This window comes from Elgaria multicarinata, chromosome 3 (assembly GCF_023053635.1).
Source record: "Elgaria multicarinata webbii isolate HBS135686 ecotype San Diego chromosome 3, rElgMul1.1.pri, whole genome shotgun sequence".
NCBI classification, from domain to species: domain Eukaryota; kingdom Metazoa; phylum Chordata; class Lepidosauria; order Squamata; family Anguidae; genus Elgaria; species Elgaria multicarinata.
In genome coordinates, this window is record NC_086173.1 from 97,088,766 (window position 1) to 97,110,231 (window position 21,466).

Consider the following 21,466-nt stretch of genomic DNA (forward strand, 5'->3'; position numbering starts at 1 on the left):
AAATTAAAACCATAATAAAACAACCAACAGTTTAAAAACACAAATACAAAATACGGTATAAAAAGCACAACCAGAATAAAACCATGCAGCAAAAATTGATATAAGATTAAAATACAGAGTTAGAAGAGTAAAATTTAAATTTAAGTTAAAATTAATTGTTAAAATACTGTCAGAATAAAAACGTCTTTTGTCTGTTGATAAAAACAGAACAGTAAAACTGAGCACAATAAACAATAAAAGTAGCTATGAAAAACAGTTAAAACAGCCAAAATCTTTGCAGCACAGCAGACAATTAATTCAGACCAAAGTCTCCACCTTTTAAAAAGCTTCTTTTTGACTGCTTGCCTGAATACAAGGAGCTAGACAAGGCCTATATCCCGGGATCGTCCCAGGATCATCCCTGTGCATCCAAATGACACACAGGGGATCCCAGGAGCAGGCAGGGACGACCCCTCCATTTGCCTGGGATAATCCTTAGGTCTAGCTAAGGCCATAGAGATCTCTTTAAGGAAGAGTATTCCACAAGCTTGGTCCCTCAATCAAGGAAGCCCTGTCTCACATCTTCATCTGTTGTACTGCAAACGACGGGGGCTCTCAACGGGGGTTCGGATGTTGCAAAGCACCTGAGTAGGCTGATACAGAAAGAGGTAGTCTCTGAGATAGCCTTGTCTCGAACAGTTGGAGAAACCCAGTGTGCAGCAAAGCCACTTCACCTGCCCTGTGCCTATTCCCATTAGGGAGAAGATACAAGGTTGGTAAAACTGTTCTGCCTGGCTTCACATGTTGTTCAGCCTCCATGTACAAAGCTCCTGCAAGCGTCAAAGTAGTAAACTGCCTGGCATCACTCATCCTTCCCCCGCTCCCCAGTTTGGGAAGGTCAAAAGGCAAGCAAAGTTTTCATCACTCTTTCAAGCAGAGGCTGGGCTGCTCCCCAAACCCCTTATGATCAGGGATAAGAAGGGGTTCCCTGGAACACCACTTGCCCTTCAAGATGGTTGGAAATAGCAAGGGGATTCCCATCACAGCTTCCTCCCAAAGACCCCAGTAGCCTCCAAGCCAAGGAGTAGTGGTTGGGGATAGATGGGGCTTGGGAAGGGCCCACAGAAGGATCCCAAGCCTCAGTTGGCCAGATGGGCAATCTTCGCAGGCCAGATTAGGCCCATAGGCTGGAAGTTGCCCTCCCCTGTATTAGACCTTCTGACAAAGGTTGGGTATGTGTTGGTAAGAAAAACAAAAACCTCTTTCTAAATGTGGCAGTGAACAAAAACTTCTTCAAAATATCATGTAAATGGTATTATAAGCCAGTTAGACTGGCAAGAATGTACCCCAGTTTATCAAGTCTATGCTGGAGATATAGAAGGGGGAGTGGAAAATTTGAACATATCCAATGAGATTGCCTCAGTTTAAAAAATATTGGTTAGGTATTATACAAGGGATTAGAGAGATAATAGGCCATGCTGTCCAACTGACTACTCAAGTTAATTTGTTAAAGACAGTAGATAAACATATAAGTAAATAACATATTGTAAAGTTTTTTTGCATGCTAACTGAGGCATGCATATAATTGACAAAAGGTTGGAAATCTGCCCTTCTACAATCGTTCAGTGAATGGAGATGAAAAATATGGAATAGTATGATAGTGAATAATACCATAGCTTATGAACATTTATAGGAGTGAAGGAGATATTTCCACAGAAAGGGGGTGGGGGGTTAATTCAGTGTTGGAATGGGTTTAGGCTTTCCAGCTTCGCACTGATAGACCTTTTGACAATGTGATTTTAAGAATATCTGTTGTACTTTGGAGTTGTGGTTTGTAAAGCTAGGTTATATCATTGCTCTTTAAGTTAATGATTAAGTACGGTGTGCCTGATAATAATAAACTGAAAACATAAGTAAAAAAGAAAAGAAAAGGCAACTATAATAGTTTGGATGTTATTAAAGTGTGAAAACGGTATAATGCATTGTAGTAATTGGAGCCATCCACCCCCACCTACCCCTGGATTTATTAGTATCTTCCTGTTTTATGAAAGTTATGATTTTTCTTCTGCTTCAGCTGTACAGAAAGATTGTTCAACATTTACAGTTAAGTAAATACGATTCTCCGTACTTGTTGCCATCCGGTGTTCCAGATACTGGATGATCAATTTATAGTAATTTGAAGTGCTGCTTGGAATTATTATTTGTAAATATGTTGACAATGAGCTCAGGGAAATGCATCTCCTTATAGGTATGTGAATTCACTTGGTAAATTGTCAATGTTGTTTATCTGCAGTGTTCCGAGGCTGGTCCTTTGGATACTGAAATGTCTGAGTTTTATTCCACATCTCAGCTTCTGGACACTGGTGAAGGTAGGTGGTACTTGTGTTTTGTAGAATGAAGCACTCAGCTTCCTGTGAGTGAGTAAAGCCCTATTCACACATTTGGAAGAATGTGGGACGGCTCAAAGCTGGGACAGGGATACCCCTTCATTCCCTGAAGCAGGGTTCTACTTGCATTCAGCTCCTTCCAGACCTTGCCACTCCATGTGACCATGTCAGGGTATGAAGGGGCGGAGCCTGGCGCACATGAGAATGTTGGGGGGCAGGGCCAGTGTGTGTGGCCCCATCCCCACCTTGAGCACTCCTACTGTCTTTGGAACACATAAGTAGGTCTTAATTTATTTATTACATTTCTGTACCGCCCAATAGCTGGAGCTCTCTGGGCGGTTCACAAAAATTAAAAACATTCAAAGTATAAAACAACAGTATAAAACCATAGTATAAAATACAATATAAAAGCTCAACCAGATAAAAACAGCAGCAATGCAAAATTACCAATTTAAAACACCAAGTTAAAATTTATTTATAGACTGTTAAAATGCTGGGAGAATAAAAAGGTCTTCACCTGGCGTCTAAAAGCATATAATGTAGGTGCCAAGCGAACCTCCTTAGGGAGCTCATTCCACAGCCGGGGTGCCACAGCAGAGAAGGCCCTCCTCCTGGTAGCCACCTGCCTCACTTCCTTTGGCAGGGGCTCGCGGAGAAGGACCCCTGAGGATGACCTTAGGGTCCGGGCAGGTACATATGGGAGGAGGCGTTCCTTCAGATAACCTGGCCCCAAGCCGTTTAGGGCTTTAAATGTTAATACCAGCACTTTGATTCGGGCCCGGGCCTGGACTGGGCTTAATAGTAAGCTTAAAAGATTCTTCTGTCACATAAGCAACTAAGGTGTAAGCAGGTATCTCTATGTAAACTACGTCCAAATTTGTATCATTAGACTGAATTAGCTTTAAAAGGGTGTGGGGGAAAGTCTTGGCTACCCAGAAATCCAAGTGTAGTGAATGGATTCAAGAGCAGTCCAAGACAGAAAATGTAAAGGTGGATCTGACCAGAAGACGGTTCAAACAGTAGGGGAGGGATAAGTCACCATGGGACACTTAAATGTCTCCTTTGACTTGACTTTCTGAATTGTTTGCTGACACCGGCCATATTTTTCTTCATGATCATGAGGATGAAATACTTCCAGATAGTTGAGGTGTTTTCTTAGACTTCAGCTATTTTGCTATGTGGTGTTCAAAGGGATACCTAAAAGTACACAGTTTATAAATTCACTGGCACTTTCTTCCTGCTGGTGGTAATTGAATAATAAAACAAGGAGGTGGCTAGTCTCTGTTTTGATCCGCATATACTGACTACAATATGAATGTTCAATTAAACACTATATGCAGTCCTGTGAGAGCTTTGCAGCCATTCATTTTGAGTGGGATGAAGAGTTAAGGTTGGATATACGGTGTCCTGCTTGCACAGGATGGTAAGCGATTCTGGTGTTTAAATCTGAGGAGCAGAGATGTCAGAATTGTCTTGGGCTGCAGTTATTTCCCGGTTGTCTTGAAAGGTGTGCTCTTCCCTACTACAGCTGCTGAAAAGGTACCTGGGAAACAGAGAAGGCGAAAGCGGCAGCGGCGCACTCTTGCTGCAGCTCCATATAAAAAAGAAAAGGGTGAAGATGTACTGAGAGAAACGTCAAACTCTGAGGTACTGCTAATCTTTGGGTTCTGTTAAGTATGTGAAATGATTCACTTGACTACTTGTTTCCTGTTTTGCACAGGGGGTTGAGAATGGTATCAAACAGAGCAAATATGGAGACTTTTGTCAAAGGATATTGTGTCTTTCTAAACTTAAAGCAGTCACTTTAAAAGACTGCTTTAAGCTTCGAATTCATTTTTAGGGATATCGGTGGGCCAATTTCACCACTGAAGTCCATTTCAGATATTAGTATGCTAACTTTCACCGGACAATTTGCTTTGACTTTTGAAAGGTTATCTTATCAGAATGCTTTTTATCATAGTCTCTCAACTCTTGTCTTATTTCATACTGAAGTGGAAATGTAAGCGGCACACTTTGGACTTCATGTATTTTGTTCTTTCCAGAAGAACGTGGAATGTGCTTTTGCTATAAAACCTTTCTTCTGCTCTGTGGTGCTTTCATGAAACAAGAATGTACGCTGTTTTTCTGCCATCTTTTGCTAGTAAAGGGCAATCAGTACATTTTCTGGGGTTTTCCTGGGCAACATTCACTGGTGGTTTGGAGGTGAAAGTACATCACTTTTCCTTTGCAGAAGGGTTCCAGCCTATAAATCAGGGTTTCCTATATTTGTTTTATGGTCACATTGATAACTCACCCTATTCTCACAATGGGGCATTACTCTTATTAGCAGACTAATGTGTTCATACTGGTGAAAAAAATGAACCGCCTCCTTTGAACATGCTCATTTTCTATAGATTTGTGTTGTGTATAGATATGTATGAGGGGGCTCTGGAGTGGTTATGGAAATCTCCAGTGCAGCTGTTTAGTAAAGATACTGCAGTAGGAGAGCAAAATAGATATATTTTATATTTTGTATTGAAGTTCAGAATGTTTCTTTCCTTCAGTGAAACCTTAAAGTGGAGCAGTGTGAGGAGAGTTAGCGCCACAGCATGAGGCATCTTCTGCAGGCAGAGTGATTAGGGCTAGAGGAGTTTCGTGCAGCTCAGCAAGCAGGTTGGCAGAACATCTGTTTTGTAGCCAGAGTAACAGCAGCCCAGAGAAAAGGGCAGATTAAAGAGAAAACTTGACTGTCAAAAATCCCATTTCTCCCCCATTTTAAAGGGAGATAGAACTACTCATGGGACAGCTGGAAGCCCCAAGGATACTACAGAGGAAGGGTCTGAGAATGACCCTGGAGTGCCTTCATCCAAAAGGATGCAGGGAGAGCGAGGAGGAGGAGCCGCCCTCAAGGAGAATGTGTGTCAGGTACAAACGCTTTGCTTAATACTGGTGACTGTGAAGATGACCTGAAGCAGCAGCTAGACTACCCGGGGACAGATTGGGTTAACAGGAACCCATATTATCCCAACTCTTTGTAGAACTTGCATGTAATGTTGTTTTGGCTTGGCTTGCTCTTTTGCCCTGACATAAGCTTTTGCAAACAAGCCTTTTGAGTTTCTGTTAACCTTGACATGAATGTTTTCTGTCTGCAGTGCTTATTACATGTGCTATCCTGGTACTTCTGGGATAGAGTGTGTGTGTGTGTGTATACAGGAATTGCGAGTTAAATTGTGCCTTGTAGGGAGGGACTTGAATGGGAATTCTGAAATGAGATAAATCACGGGAGTTTTTAATTATTTGAACTCCACAAAAGTTAGCTATGTGCTTAGACAAAACATATTGTTCTCACACACATAAAAAACTACCACGCCCCCCCCAAAACCCTTTGGCTGTGCTTTTGAACATGTATGTAGGCAGGGTTTTTAATTTTATTTTTAAAACCAGCCTGAGATAATGCTCCATCTCATTTCCTCACAGATCTGTGAAAAGCCAGGTGAATTGTTGCTGTGTGAAGCTCAGTGCTGTGGTGCGTTTCACCTACAGTGCCTTGGGCTCTCAGAAATGCCGAAGGGCAAGTTTATCTGCACGGAGTGCTCCACAGGTACAGTACCTGGGTGGGTGGACCAGGACCACTGACAATGTGCTCTATTCTTGTGCTGCTTTTAAGTCTAAAAGTTGTTGAAAACAAATGGCTTTGCTGTCTGGAGCGGATGGCTCTGTTGTCAGCCAGACTGGAACAGTCTAGTTCCTTTGTGGTGTTGCCTTCTGCTGTGATGGTTGCTTTTCATAATGTCATGTTTTGGTGCTTCTCAGGACTCTTTTCCTTCTGTACTTTGAATGCTACCTTCTTCTGTTTTGCTGCTCTCTCCTTTAGGGCTGCACACGTGTTTTGTATGCAAGAACAGTGGAGAAAATGTGAAGCGTTGCTTGCTCCCTTTGTGTGGGAAGTACTATCACGAAGAGTGTATACAGAAGTACCCCCCCACAGTCATGCAGAACAAGGGCTTTCGTTGCTCACTGCACATCTGTATGACTTGCCACGCAGCTAACCCCGCAAATATCTCTGCATCTAAAGGTAGAGTAAAAGTACCTTTCTACATTCAGTTCAACTGCACTAACATTCTTTGGGATTTCTTCTGTTCTTGGATATTTTGAACTTGGAGTGGATTCTCTTCTCCCCCTTTAACCTGAATCTTAATAAATGATCCGAGTGTTGTTGTTTTTTAAAAATGTAATTTCATCATGTTTCACTGCTAGGTCGCTTGATGCGTTGTGTCCGATGCCCGGTTGCATACCATTCAAATGATTTCTGCCTCGCTGCTGGAACGGTGATCCTTGCTTCCAACAGCATGATCTGCCCCAACCATTTTACCCCTCGAAGGGGCTGCAGAAACCATGAGCATGTAAATGTCAGCTGGTGCTTCGTTTGTTCAGAAGGTAATGTATTCTGAGTTGAGCCCAGTGTGTTTTGGCTGCAACCGTTGCTCTGAATGAGTACTAGGGGACGTTATTGAGGAAGGGAGTTTGTGGGAAAGCTAGAGCTTGTGGTAAAGACAGCACTCAGAAAAAAGCAAACGTATCTTTGACTCTCTCCACACTCACAAGTAAAACTTAACATTAAATGTGTTGAGTAGGTTTGGCTGGCTGAATCAGAAACTCCATTTTTATCCCATTGTTCCTCCATAGAACATGGGGCACCATATATGGTCATCTTCCTTCCCACACTTTTTTTATCATCACAACCACCCGTGAAAGTGGGTTAGGCTGAGAGATGGTGACTGGCCTGAAGGCACCCAGTAAGCTTTGCGGCAGAGCAGGGTTTTAGACTCAAGTCTCCCCGGTCCGAATCTGGCACTCTAACTACTATACCACACTGGCTCTCACTGGTTCTTTATAATGCAGAAGAGCTGTGAGTTCCCAGTAGCCCAGAATAAAGGTCCTGGGAGTCTGATATACTCTTATAGTGAAAAACTTTTTTATGGAATTAGGGAACTGAAAAAGGAGAGAATGACAGTCCTGTATAGAGTATTGTCTTATGTTCTCCTTTACAAAACCCTACAACATCTCGGGTGATGAAATAATAGAAAAAGCATAAGAAACAAACACTGCTGGTTTGGGAAGAGGTAAATGTCCTGGCTTGCAGGTGCATATATCTGCAAACTGGTAGGATTGTTTTGAACACGGATGTATTACATTGGCTTAGACACACTCAAGGCCTGTAAAACTAAACTCTGGGGTGAAGGTTACTTTGTGCTGAAAACCAGCATGACACTGTTTTGACCCACTTCCCATCCTGAGAGCTGAAGGGTGATTTGAGGTTTGGAGAAGGTAAAAAAAACACCTTTGGTGTTCCTGCCATGTCTTCCTTTCTTTCTCACAGGTGGTAGCCTTTTGTGCTGTGAATCGTGCCCTGCCGCATTCCACCGGGAGTGCCTGAACATTGACATGCCGGAAGGGAGCTGGTACTGCAATGACTGCAAGGCTGGCAAGAAACCCCATTATAAGGAGGTGGTCTGGGTGAAGGTGGGCCGTTACAGGTGAGTGAAGGAAAGCAAATTCTGTTGCTTTTACAGGACTATTTCATGTCTCAATCATTGCCCCCTGGGAAAGTTTGAGCCTGCTCATTTCTGCTTGTAGTAATGTCTGTTTGTAATCACACATTGCAGTAAACCCTAATACGATGCACACCCTTTACATGTGTGCTTGTCACCAGGGTGAGGACCTTGTGGCCCTCAAGATGCTGCTGGATGCCAACTCCCATCAGCCTCAGCCAGCATATTCATTGATCAGAGATAATGGGAGTTGTAGTCCAGCAATACTTGGAGGGACACAGGTTCTTCTTCGTGATCTCTGTGTATTACGCATATGGGTTCTGCGCTTGGGCAGAGCTTCCATCAGATCTAAATAGAGCTGAAACATTGATGCAGGAAGCCCACCCTGCCCTTGGGCGGTGCCCCCACCTTTTCCCTGTTTGTTTGTTTTTTACCGTTGCAGTAGCAGTGGCATTGAAAGCCTTCGTCAACTAAATCACTTATCTTCTGGAGGCTGAGCTGAGCTTGTTCTACTACTAATACTGTGTTTTCTCTTCTCTTCTCTGCCCCCTTTACAACATTTTAGCTTTTTTTTCTCTTTCTTGTAGCATGATTCCACCTCTGTGGTTCCCTCACAGGTGGGGAAACCAGAAGTGGAAACCTCTGGTGCTTCACGCACCTTTTTGCAAATGTGCAGATTGTGGGAGTAAACTACCACCAAGAGATAGTCACAGCTTAGGTGAAAGACACGCGGTAAAGTTTTGTACACATTGCCAAGGATAATCCGTTTCAGCAGAAGCACAACCAAACCTGAGGGCAAGCTGGTAAGGCTGCCAGGAACCATTTGGTTGGGGGGAAAACCAGAAGAGGGGATAGCTGTAAGAAATCTAGCCCCTCTTCTCCTCATCTGGCCTGTTATTCCCCCATCGCCATACCTCCCCTTACCCGTGACCACAGCTATGCGAGCACCCCCTTGCCCCCCTGTGCTCCCCAGGCACATATTTAAAAATACAAATAGTAAAATAAAATAAAAAGAGATAAAACGCCACAACTTGCTGCTGTTAATCTGGTTGTTAACCAAAGGTAGCAGGACTGGTGTCTTCTTTCCTCTGCTGCTGCTCATTGTGATGCTAAGTGCGACACCAAGTGCACACTTAGTGTCGCACTTTGCGCAACGCAGAGGCGCTGCCCCTGGCAGCCTGGCCCTTATACCTGTTGGGAAGGAGAGGCTAGTCAGCTGATGGTGATGTCCGTCAGGTGGGGTGGTGGGTGGTGACAGCAGAATCAAGCTGCAAGGAAGGGCCTTTTCCCCAACCCCAAACACACACTTGTAGATTTCCAGTGTGCAGCTGGTTGGCCAGTTTGTGAACAGAATCCTGGACTAGATGGACCCTTGGCCAAATCCAGCATGTCTTGTCTGGTCTTAATAAGGTCTCCGGTGACAGGTTTGACCTTGGGGGAGCTGGGGGTGGTGACAGCCGACAGAAAGCTCTGGTGTGGGCTGGTCCATGAAGTCACGAAGAATCGGAAGCGACTGAACGAATAAACAACAAAAACAAAGCCTTACTTGGTGCCAACCGACCAGGAAGAACACAATCTGGATGCGATAGAATGCAAAAATTATTCTACCGCTGCACTGTCATTCCGTATCACAAACTACCAAGTCTGCGTGACTTGATAACCAGTTCTTTTTGTGGCAAAAGATGGCCCCTGTGTTTGAATATCTGCCAGAAGGCAAGAAGGAAATTGCCTAAGAACAAAGTCATTTTTTGTTTAAGAGTGAAGTCATTTCCTTAGCCAAACAACAATCTAACATGGCAAAGCACATAGCAGATTGCAGCGTGAAATCTATGGCGAGAGTCATCACCCTATGGAGACATGCATGGTTACAATCCGGCCTCACCAAAGAAGCTCAGTCTCGAAGAGAATTTATACCCTTTGATGAATAGGCTCTATTCAGCTCAATGACAGATACTTTTGACCCTGTCTAGAAGGTAAAGATCTCAGTGAAAAAGATAGGTGTTGGTGAAATACAACGACTCTTCACTAGGAATAAGGCTCCATCCCAGCATCAACCAGCTTATTTTTCTGTGGATTACTCCTTTTGAAAGGCAGGATCCCAACAGTCCAAATGATCCTTCCCCTCAACTTGATTCAGACAACATCGTGACAGAAACAGGATGACAGACTTCTTGTTGTTGTTGTTGTTTATTACATTTGTATACCACCCCATAGCTGAGGCTCTCTGGGAGGTTTACATAGGATAAAAACATTGAAAAACAATACACAAAAACTTTAAACTACAAAAACATACAATTTAAAACCACAAAAACAAACCCAGGCTAATTACATATTGCTAAATGCCTGGGAGAAGAGGAAAGTCTTCACCTGGCGCCGAAAAGATAACAATATTGGCGCCAGGCAGGCCTCATCAGGGTAGCATCTTTGACCTATGGGTCCCTGAGGGTACCAACTCAGCAATTTTTAGCACCCATTAAGTAGGCAATGCCTCACTATGGACAAATGGGCACTTGCCATTTTACAGTACAGTTACATGATTGAATTAGTTCACATCCCACCTTAGGATTTCTACATGTTATGGCCTCTACTCCTCTGGAAAAGGAGGTCACCTCATTGCTCCAAAAAGGGACCATTGAGCAAGTTAATCCCTAAACAATGACATGAGTTTCATGTCCCAGTACTTTATGGTAGAGAAAAAAGATGGGGGCCTTCAACCCCCTCTAGATTTAAGGGACCTTAATTCCTTTATCTAACCAGAAAGGTTTCAGACAGTGACTCTGACTGCCATGCTCCCTTTGCTGGCTCACCTCTGTGAATCTTAAGGAAGCCGGTTTCCACATAGCCATTGACCCTTCCCTTCATCGATATTTCCAATTTGCTTTTGGAGAGCAGTATTACCAATTTTGAATGCTGCCATTTGGTCTTGCTGCCACCACCAGAGTAGTTGCTGTTCCACCTTTGCTTGTAGGGTGCTACGGCATTCCTACATATGGATGACTAGCACGTTGTAGCTCCATCATACTCACTATTTTCTACCCAACTTCGCATCTAGGCTCCTGTGTCAACATACCCAAATTCCATCTTGTTCCAAGCACTTGAATCCAGTACATCAGAGCTATTTTGCACGCAGAACACACCAGAGCTTTCCTTCCTTCTGTCACAAACACACACACTGATATTGATGACCTGCTCCATAACATCCAAGAGTTTGATCTATATTTCTGCTATCCAGCACCTACTCATACTCATGGCAGCAACCACTTCTGTCACCCCATTTGCAAGACTCTGAATGCTGCTGCTCCAGACATATGTTCTCATCGCCTTCCACCCAGAACTGCATTCAACTGGATTCAGTTACAACTACCCGATTTGGTCTGATGTTTCCTCCACTGGTGGATAATCTCTTCCCACCTCTGATGGTTTTACTATCCTGCTGTCCCTGTTAAAGTGAGTATTAGGGAATAGTCCCTGACAGGGAGTCAGATTCACACTGCCCAACTCACCTTCCCTTCTAACCCAGAAGAATTGCTGAGTTCAACACCCAAACTGAGGGTCACTCTGGTTCTTAGCCAGATGGATCTGACGCCCTCATCCATCCTAAAAGACATAAAATAAGTGTTAGAAACAGCCAGAGAGCCCAGTACTTGCCTATCCTGTGCTTTAAAGTGGTGAGCATCCCTACAGTATATAAGTTCCATTCCTGTTCTTCCTTTCCTCTTCATATCATGCTGTCCAGATTTTCTTTAAACTCCGCAAGAAAGGAATTGCCTTGTAGTCACTATGAATCTATTTAGTGGCCATGTTCACATTCCACTGTGATATTCAAAGGTTTACTGTTATTTCATGTCCAGTTACAAAGAGATTCTTCAAGCAACTTAAAAATCTGTACCCCCAGGTTTCCAAGCCTCTTCCTTCCTGGAGCCTCACCATCATTTTGACCAGTCATCTCTTGCTACCTCCAATCTTCATCTCCTTGCTTTTAAGGTGCTCTTCCTTGTGGGCATAACCTCTGGATGAAGAGCAGGTGAATGAAGAGCAGGTGCTCTCCATTCCACCCCTCCATTTACTGTTTTCCAGTGACAAGGTGGTATTCAGACCAGATCTGACCTTTCTGCTAAAGGTGGTTTCTTTTCCATATCAACCAGGACATTATCCTCCCTGCGTTCTTTTCCAAATCTTTGAGGTGACCTCTTTTCCAAAGCTTTGAAGTCCTTCCTTCACACATTAGAGGTTCAGGGGGCCCTTGCCTTCTACCTACACCAGATGGCTTCGTTCAGAAAGGCCCTGAAACTCATTATCTGTTAGGGTGGGTGGGGAGTAAGGATTCCTCAATTTTGACACAAAGACTCTCTGCTTGGGTCTCTACAATTATCTTTGATTTGCCTTGGCTAGCTTCCAGTACCACATTTGCTACTTGCCCACTCCACCAGAGCTGTTCCATCATCAGTTGCCTATTTGAGAGGTGTGTCTCTCCCAAGAGTTATGCAAGGCTGCTACATGGTCCAGACCCATGGTGTTTGTTAAACACTGCTGCCTTGATCGTTCAAGCGTGAAAGGATGCCTCTTTGGATGCTTTCCTGTATACTGAATTGACCTGTTTCCTCCTCCTCCTGGTAAGTCAGCTCATGAATCACTCATGTGATTAATGAGTGATTAATCACATGACAGGTTGCTTAACTGTAACTGTATTTCTTTGAGTGGTCATCTGTGAGGCCACACAACCCACTTTCCTACCCTGCTACAGCTATTCTGGTATGTACTACACTATCCCCTCAGTTTGAGGAAGTCACTTTGATAGCCTCTGAGGGGAAAGGCAGGAGCACCACGCTCTAAGCATGAGTGGGAGAGAGATGGGATGGGCTTCCTGCCTCAAAGTTCCAGCTCTAGAAGATTCCGATGGAAAGTCTGTGCAGGCACTGAGCCTGTATGTGTGACTGCACAGATGACCAAACACTTAAACAACTGCAGTTACAGGCAAGCACCTGTCCTTCCCTACCCTTGGCTTACCTGCATGGGTACTCCTGTGGTTGTCCCCACAGTGGTAAGAGAACAACTATACAGGTGATATACCTCCAAAGAAGTGAATCTAGGAAACAGACATTCCAGAACTTATCCATGGGCTAAACTTCATTTCCTGGCTTTCTTTATTACCAGGTGGTGGCCGGCTGAGATTTGCCACCCTAGGACCATTCCTATCAACATCCAGAAGATGAAGCATGTCATTGGTGAATTTCCGGTGCTTTTTTTTGGATCAAATGATTACCTTTGGACCCACCAGGCTCGAGTCTTTCCCTATATGGAAGGAGATGTGAGCAGCAAGGACAAGATGGCAAAGGGAGTTGATGGCATTTACAAGAAGGGTAAACACATTTTTTTGTTTTTGCTCTAAGGAAGTGCTTAGTAACTCACCCACAAAAGCTAATAATCCTTGCCATGTATTTCTGTGGTCTCAAAATAGTATTTTTAAAAGGTTTATATTTCAGTATAAGCCGTGACTAGAGTTCTAAAATGTTCAAGTAACTTCGACTAGATTCAGTCTAAGTTACTTGAACATTTTCACTAGTTTTAACCTGAGTCAGGATTTTTTTAAAAAGATGACAAAACCTAACAAAATCAAATAATAACCAAAAACTTATTTTAAGGAAACAAGCTATTAGAAAGTGGCTTGGGTCACACACCACTGAGGAAACTTAGCTCTATGACTTGGCATGAGGTCCAAATTGACAAACCATGGTTTGTCATTGGCTATCAAACCAGAATTGGAAATGATGATTTGAAATGTGACAAACTATCATTACCACTGTTGCTCTGCCTCTGGAGGCCACTGGACAGGAGTGCTAAGCAGACAAACAGTTCTAAACTATGGTTTGCCTGATTTCCTGTTTGGAAGCTTTGCCTATAATGTGATGTCTGAACTGAGTCAATAAGTTATTTTTAAATCATTCCTGAAAGAGACCTCATTTGATGTAAGAATTCAACAGTTGTGTAGATTGTCCTTGTTGGGGATTGATGTCTGACTAATGTGAGGATGTAAAGATGAAACAAATGATTTCAAGTTGTTTGCATTGCACAGAACAATTGTCTTTACTTTTTTACAACCTTGGAACAAAGTTATGTTAATGTTTTCTGCCAAGGTGGAAATCTCAGTATTATTTGCAGTTTTGCGACAGACTATGAATCCTAGCAAATTAACTTTCCTTGGTCTTGCTTCTTCCTGTCTGCATAATGTGACAATAAGGTTTTATTGACTGGTCTGAATAAAGGTATTGCCTGACTGTGGATTTTGGGATTTTTCTTGTGGACCAGCACAGTTTACTTCATTTTATGTGTAACTTTATTGTGAAGCAGCTGGAGGAGTTAAGCATGTATACCTAATTTTCCTCGAATTTTCTTGAAGTGAAGCCCCCAGAGTAGTTTATACATTTGACTGTTCAGCTCAGTTACGACAACACGTTTCTCAATAGTGGTTTTAGAATTCCACAGTGGAGTTTTTACATCACTGTTGAGAAATGTGTTGTCTGGCAGGAAAAAAATGTCACACAACAGTGGAGGGTTTTTTGGGGAAAATACTCCACGTAGAACATCCATGTTGTGCAGAGGAGAGTTCCTGCACAAGCGTTGTATTGTGTATTGTGTGGCAGGCTCTGTGGCATTTTCTGTTGGTTTGAGTTGACTTTTTCCACTGGCTACAGAGTTCCCTGGCAAGTGCATTACTAATGCACATATTCACATACAATAAAATGCAATTTAAATACAAAACCCTTCTACCCATGTTAAAATTTCTTGAGAAGTATTTGTAAATGACTGAATGCCTTTTCAAATATAATACGAAAGTTTTCTTAATTTAGCTCTGCAGGAAGCTGCTGTGAGATTTGAAGAGCTAAAAGCGCAGAAGGAACTGAGGCAGCTGCAAGAAGACAAAAAGAACGATAAGAAGCCCCCGCCTTACAAACATATCAAGGTCAGAATGCAGGATATGATGGCCAGTGGCAGGCCTGTGCCGATGTGATGCTCCCAGTCCCTTCAACATGCTGGATTGAGTGGGCCCCAGGGTCATGTACTTCCCCTTCCGGTCTTGGTCATGGATAAGGAGCCAATCTTAACTAACCATAGCATGCTCTTAACTATACACTCCTTTAGCCCATCTCTTACTTGTACCTCATTACATGTTACTATACAGAGTAAAGTATTACAGTGGACAGACTGTGATACTTTGTGTCACAGTGGACAGACTGCGACACAGTGGACAGGGATGTTAAATGATTCCCAAATTGTTTTGGTTTATTCCCCCCAGTTTGGGTTATCTAGGTCAGCTGTTGACCTAGATATAGCTGGTACAAGTTTTTGTTGCATCTATCTCACATAGTGCATTAACCAAAGGGAGTTGCTTGTAGACTAAACGATCTTATGTAAAGCTTTCTAGAGACTTCAGGGCTGTTCATGGATTCTGATTGTAACCTGAGGAACTGCTGATCTACCTGTAGTTTGCATAATAAAAAGAATTATTTTGCACTTCAACTTCTCTGATACTGGGACTTGAGTCTCCTGGTTCAATGAAGATGCATGTTATTTCTGCCAGTTGTCTGCACCATCCCTGCGAGAGCGCTCCTTAACTTTTTGAGGCCCATTACAATAATTGAAGTGAAGGATGCAATTTCTGTGCTTGTCTTCATAAGCAGTCGAGTTGTGCCTGAAGCTGTTGTCAAGGGTAATGCGTTTGCGGTATGCATAAAAGTGCAATATCGATCCATTCCAACATGGCTTCCGCAATAGCAAAGGTTAATTTTGATCTCTATATACATAAGATGGATTTCAGCATACTGCTGGATCGTCAGGCCAAGCTCTGTTTTCACAATAAAACTTAGTTAGACTAACCAATGTACTTGGTGTTGTCTATTCGTGTTTATAGGTAAACCGTCCCATCGGCAAAGTGCAGATCTTTACTGCAGATCTCTCTGAGATACCACGTTGCAACTGCAAGCCTGCAGATGAAAACCCTTGTGGCCTGGACTCTGAGTGTATTAATCGCATGCTGCTGTATGAGTGTCACCCTGCAGTCTGCCCAGCTGGGGAACGCTGCCAAAACCAGTGTTTCACCAAGAGACAGTATCCTGAAGTGGAAATCTTCCGCACACTAGCACGAGGCTGGGGATTACAAGCTAAAAGGGATATTAAAAAGGTATCTTTGGTTTTGCTATTTTATTTTCCATCTAGTAAAAATCAGTTTATGCTAAGATTTTCGTTAGCATTGATTGCCACGCTGCTTTCCCATCCATCCATCCCAAATTCTTGAATGCCCAGTTTTTATCATGATAATTCTGTGTTTTAAGAACAGACTAAAAAGGACTGCTTAATAGACTGTTCTAACCCTTATGTGTTCTTATGCCAAAACTGTTACAGATTTATTACTCAAAAGTCCAAAAAATGTCTTCTACATTAAAGGATCTTAAATGCTGTATTTAAACTGGGTGGATTATTAAGCAAAAGTTGCTTCAAGAAAATATCTGCTTTCTCCAGTGTTCGCTATACAAGTTAACTACCATCGTGGCTTGAATTGCCAGGTTTCTTAGGGAAAGGAGTTCCAAAGATGTGGGACCACCCCCTAGAAGGCCGCATCCCTGGGCGCTGCTAAATTAATCTTCTTAATGGTGGCCTAAAGAGCATGGCATCTGAGGCTGATCATAGGGCCCAAGTAGGCTGATGAGTAGGTAGGCAGAATATAAATTCATTTGAGTGGGGGGCTATAAACTTAAGTAAATAGGTGGTCCTTCAAAGAACGTGGTCCCAAACCATTAAGGGCTTTTAAAGATTAAAATTAGCACTTTGAATTGAGCTCAGAAGTGAATAGGTAACCCATGCAACTGATGCGGAATCAGCATATGCACATATACTGCCTGCACCAGCTGAAGCTTCTGAACTTTCAAAGGTAGTCCTACATAGAAAGCATTACAGTGATGTAGTCTGAAAGTAACCGGTGTGCGACTATAACAATAGTGAAATTGCCACGGTATTTTTTATTTATTTATTTATTTATTACATTTTTATACCGCCCAATAGCTGAAGCTCTCTGGGCGGTTCACAAAAATTAAAACCATCATAAAACAACCAACAAGTTAAAAACACAAATACAAAATACAATATAAAAAGCACAACCAGGAATAAAACCACGCAGCAAAATTGATATAAGGTTAAAATACAGAGTTAAAACAGTATAATTCAAATTTAAGTTAAAATTAAATGTTAAAATACTGAGTGAATAAAAAGGTCTTCAGCTGGCGACGAAAGGAGTACAGTGTAGGCGCCAGGCGGACTTCTCTGGGGAGCTCGTTCCACAACCGGGGTGCCACAGCGGAGAAAGCCCTCCTCCTAGTAGCCACCTGCCTCACTTCCTTTGGCAGGGGCTCGCGGAGAAGGGCCCCTGTAGATGATCTTAAGGTCCAGGTAGGTACATATGGGAGGAGGCGTTCCTTCAAATAACCTGGCCCCAAACCGTTTAGGGCTTTAAATGTCAATACCAGCACTTTGAATTGGGCCCGGACCTGGACTGGCAGCCAATGAAGTTGTAAAAGGACTGGCGTAATGTGATCTCGCCAGCCAGTCCCTATTAGTAAACGGGCTGCCCTGTTTTGTACTAGCTGAAGCTTCCGGACCGTTTTCAAAGGCAGCCCCACGTATAACGCATTGCAGTAATCCAAACGAGAGGTTATCAGAGCATGGATAACTGTAGCTAGGCTATCTCTGTCCAGATAAGGGCGCAGTTGGTATATCAGCCTAAGCTGATAAAAGGTGCTCTTTGCCACTGAGTTCACCTGTGCCTCAAGTGACAGTTCTGGATCGAAGAGCACCCCCAAACTACGGACCCGATCCTTTAGGGAGAGTGCAACCCCGTCCAGGACAGGGCAAACATCACCTCGCTGGACAAATGAACCACCCGCTAACAGTACTTCCGTCTTGTCTGGATTGAGTCTCAGTTTGTTAGCCCTCATCCAGTCCATTACCGTGCCCAGGCACAGGTTCAGAGCAATCACTGCCTCACCTGGGTTTGATGAAAAGGAAAGGTAGAGCTGGGTATCATCTGCATATTGATGACACCTCAGTCCACATCTCCGGGTACAGGGGGGTGTTTGGCTGGTGGGGGGTGCAGTTTTTCTCCGGGTACAGGTTTTTTTAGAACTGTATTTTTTGTTTTTTACATTTCTGAACATAAAATAGAGATGTTGCTTCCTTAGAATCTCTCTCCAAGGAGTACTTAAAGGTTTGGCATTCATGAATAGCATATATCAAAGTTAGGAATAGCATTTTTTGTGTGTCTTTTGTAAGTATAGATATCTCTTTTTCAAACTGTTTGATTTGGGTTGATCTCAGCTTTGTATCTGGAGTAGGAATAGTTGTTGTTTTCATCTCCTCCCATCCCCACACTTTTAGGGTGAGTTTGTGAATGAATATGTAGGAGAACTCATAGATGAGGAGGAATGTCGGGCCAGAATCCGCCACGCTCAAGAGCATGATATTACCAACTTTTACATGCTGACTTTGGACAAGGTGTGTGGAATTTTTTCTGTTTCCTGTATCCCATAAAATACGGCTCTATGTGACTAATATCCAGCATTTGGAGTGTTTAGCAGAAAAGCAGGTGCTTGAAATATAAATGTTTCATCTTATATTGACCATTGCTAACTGGAATATTAGTCCTGTTAGCATTAGTTTTAGAAAACAAGAACTGCTGATTGCATATACATGTGAAGTCCAGGATTACCTGTGTCAAATGCTGTCCTGCTATGGTCAGTCCTGGAGCAAGGTATAGCGCAGATCCATTGAAGCAAAGTCAGAAGGCAGGCAGAGATCAGAAGCACAGTATTACCAGTCAAGAAGAAGCGTGTTCCAAAAGCAGGGCCTGAGGCAGAACTAAAGCCAAGTGCAGGCATGCAGTCTAAGAAAAGCACAATCCAAGGAACAGGGTCTTATCAGGAATCTCAGCAGAATGAGAGACTAGTCCAAAGAAGAAGCAAGGTCAGGAAAACTAGGTTGCAAGGCATTGAGCACTGAAGTGCAATGTTGTTCCAGGTATCTCAGGTATCAACTGAGAGCTTATATAGTTAAGTCTCCCAGCCGTACACTGTACACCCAGGCGCAGCTGCAAGCTGTTAGGTCTGGTTTCACAAAGAGATCCTTGCTCTCTAGTAGAACTTTACTCTTAACAAGCCTAGTTGCTGTGGGTCTTAAGGTGCGTGCTTTGCCTCCAGGTGGTGGTCTGGCGCCCACATGCTCTAGGGCTGGCCGGATGCTTGGCCTCCTACTCTAACTCCATAGGTAAGGTACAGCTCTCAGGGGGGCCCACCAGGGGCTCCTCCAGGTACACCATTGCTGAAGAGCCCAATGTAGCTTCTTCACAACGGCTGGAGATGCTTAGGGTTTCCTAAAATCAGTTGGTTCCATAGGGTCTTTACATTATGCAATATCAGTTCTTCATTTTTAAAGAGTCATTCTGGCCCAGGTCTGAGTCAGCCATGCCACAATCCATATCTATATAGATATAGTTGAGGGGGGGGGGGAAATTAGCTGTCTTTTTAAGAGGCTGAGTTCCTTTCCTGTGATTTTTAGGATCGAATCATTGATGCTGGGCCAAAGGGTAATTATGCTCGCTTTATGAACCATTGCTGCCAGCCAAACTGTGAGACTCAGAAGTGGTCAGTGAATGGAGATACTCGGGTTGGACTTTTCGCCCTTACTGCTATCAAAGCAGGTAAGCAGCCCTCCTCCTTAAAAGGTTTGTTTCTAAATGTTTTGGGGCATGGGTCCAAAAATGAAAGGCTCTATACTATACAGTGCCTGAATGTTTAACTATTCTTTTGTTGCTGATAAAGCCCAGTATAAAAGCCCTCATGCTTGGGAGGAGTGAAACACCTAAGCCTGCAACGTAAAGCAGTAGTACAGAGCTATCACTGCCCAGAATCCACTGAGATGACACTTAAGACCACTTTACAAGAGGTGTCATTTCCTGTGCACTTCTGTTTGTTTCATATATGTGTACATGCAACAGAAAATCAGCAACAGCTTTGTCACTTTTGATTAACTCCATGCTAGATTCACAATGTAGGAAATTTCATCTTGCATTTCGAAATTTTGCCCTGCATGAAGTGGCCTTTAGAAGGTAAGGTCATGAAAACATACTAAGTCCAGTCTTGGACTGTTGGTGCTACTCTGCCCTTGAATTTCAACACGTGCGTACGAACACAATAGAAAGTCGAAGAAGCAGTTTGCGCTTCAGCATTTGTAAATCCTGTTTTTGGTTAGTTTTTAAACTTTTATTCCATTACTAGAAGTCAGATGTTATAATCCTGGTGAATCTCACTGATTTCTCTGATTACCAGGAACGGAGCTGACTTTCAACTACAACTTGGAGTGTTTGGGGAACGGGAAGACAGTTTGCAAATGTGGTGCCCCAAACTGCAGTGGCTTCCTTGGAGTACGGCCAAAGGTACAGCAGCCCGTCTTTGGAATTCTTTCCACCTTTGTACTATTGAGTTGCATTGGCCTCACTGGTTATTTAATGAATGGAAATCCTGTTCACATGGCTCTCTTCTACAGGATGTTATTCACTGTGGGATTGCTGCTGCTGCAAGTAACACCCCTTTAAAGCTGTTGGCCACACTGCATTTTTTAAACCAGTTGAAAAAGCAATAGCTAGAAGAAAGGCAACTCTAGGATAAATCTATGTTAAATGCTTTATTTTCTCATACCCCTTTGTCCTGGAGGAAAGATCAGGGGGAATAATGTTGCACTTCCAATGTCTCCTTGGGCCAAAACAAATCTTGTTTTGTTACATCACCAATATAACTACATTTCATAGCAGGGGGGACGTCTCCCTCTTTGGGTTTATTCACACTAGGAAAACTTAATCTTGGACTACTCAGGATTGGACTGCTTATTATCCCTGAAAAATTCTGATTGTGGCTGTCGCTGTTTCCTCATGGTACTTCATTAGGTCAGCTAAAGAAGTTTGACATAAAGAGGTATGAGGACAGGCAGTTGTTCTCTTTGGACAATTGCTCACTGGAATTGTTCTGTCTCTAGAACCAGCCACCTGCCACAGAAGAGAAATCCAAGAAATTCAAGAGGCGTCATGGGAAGCGCAAGTCACAGGCAGAAATCATGAAGGAGCGAGAGGATGAATGTTTCAGCTGTGGGGATGGCGGCCAGCTCGTTTCCTGTAAAAGGCCAGGCTGTCCCAAAGTGTACCATGCTGACTGTCTCAATCTGACCAGGCGGCCTGCAGGTCAGTAATGCATTGTCATTGCTATTCATTGAAACAAAGTGTAACACTTGCACTGATGATGCGGCCTTTGAGATCCGGAGGTAAGATGCTTCTGTAGCTAGCAGGATTTTCAGTAGCTGATGACAGCTCATACAATGTGCAACTGAAGAGGGCAAAGCGCCAAATAAACAGATGTACACTAGCCCCCCCCCCTTTCATCTCTTCTGTGCTTGCTAGATGCTCCCCCCCCCCCCCTCAGTGCTATGTGTTTGCTAAAAGATTAAATTCTGGGGGCAGACTTCTAAAAAATAGCT

At 43.2% G+C, this 21,466-nt stretch overlaps 1 protein-coding gene across 2 annotated transcripts in view; it reads left to right on the top strand.

Moving 5' to 3' along the window:
* NSD1 (nuclear receptor binding SET domain protein 1) overlaps positions 1-21,466 on the top strand; it is a 70,682-nt gene that overhangs the window by 43,364 nt on the left and 5,852 nt on the right. For both annotated transcript variants that reach the window (XM_063120975.1, XM_063120976.1), the window contains exons 9-22: positions 2,273-2,348; positions 3,895-4,013; positions 5,127-5,270; positions 5,823-5,946; positions 6,220-6,420; positions 6,603-6,782; positions 7,726-7,882; positions 13,052-13,257; positions 14,746-14,858; positions 15,807-16,076; positions 18,323-18,439; positions 19,499-19,640; positions 20,269-20,375; positions 20,972-21,173. In XM_063120975.1, the coding sequence (XP_062977045.1) occupies positions 2,273-2,348; positions 3,895-4,013; positions 5,127-5,270; positions 5,823-5,946; positions 6,220-6,420; positions 6,603-6,782; positions 7,726-7,882; positions 13,052-13,257; positions 14,746-14,858; positions 15,807-16,076; positions 18,323-18,439; positions 19,499-19,640; positions 20,269-20,375; positions 20,972-21,173 (2,158 nt within the window). The remainder of the gene's footprint in view (positions 1-2,272; positions 2,349-3,894; positions 4,014-5,126; positions 5,271-5,822; positions 5,947-6,219; positions 6,421-6,602; positions 6,783-7,725; positions 7,883-13,051; positions 13,258-14,745; positions 14,859-15,806; positions 16,077-18,322; positions 18,440-19,498; positions 19,641-20,268; positions 20,376-20,971; positions 21,174-21,466) is intronic.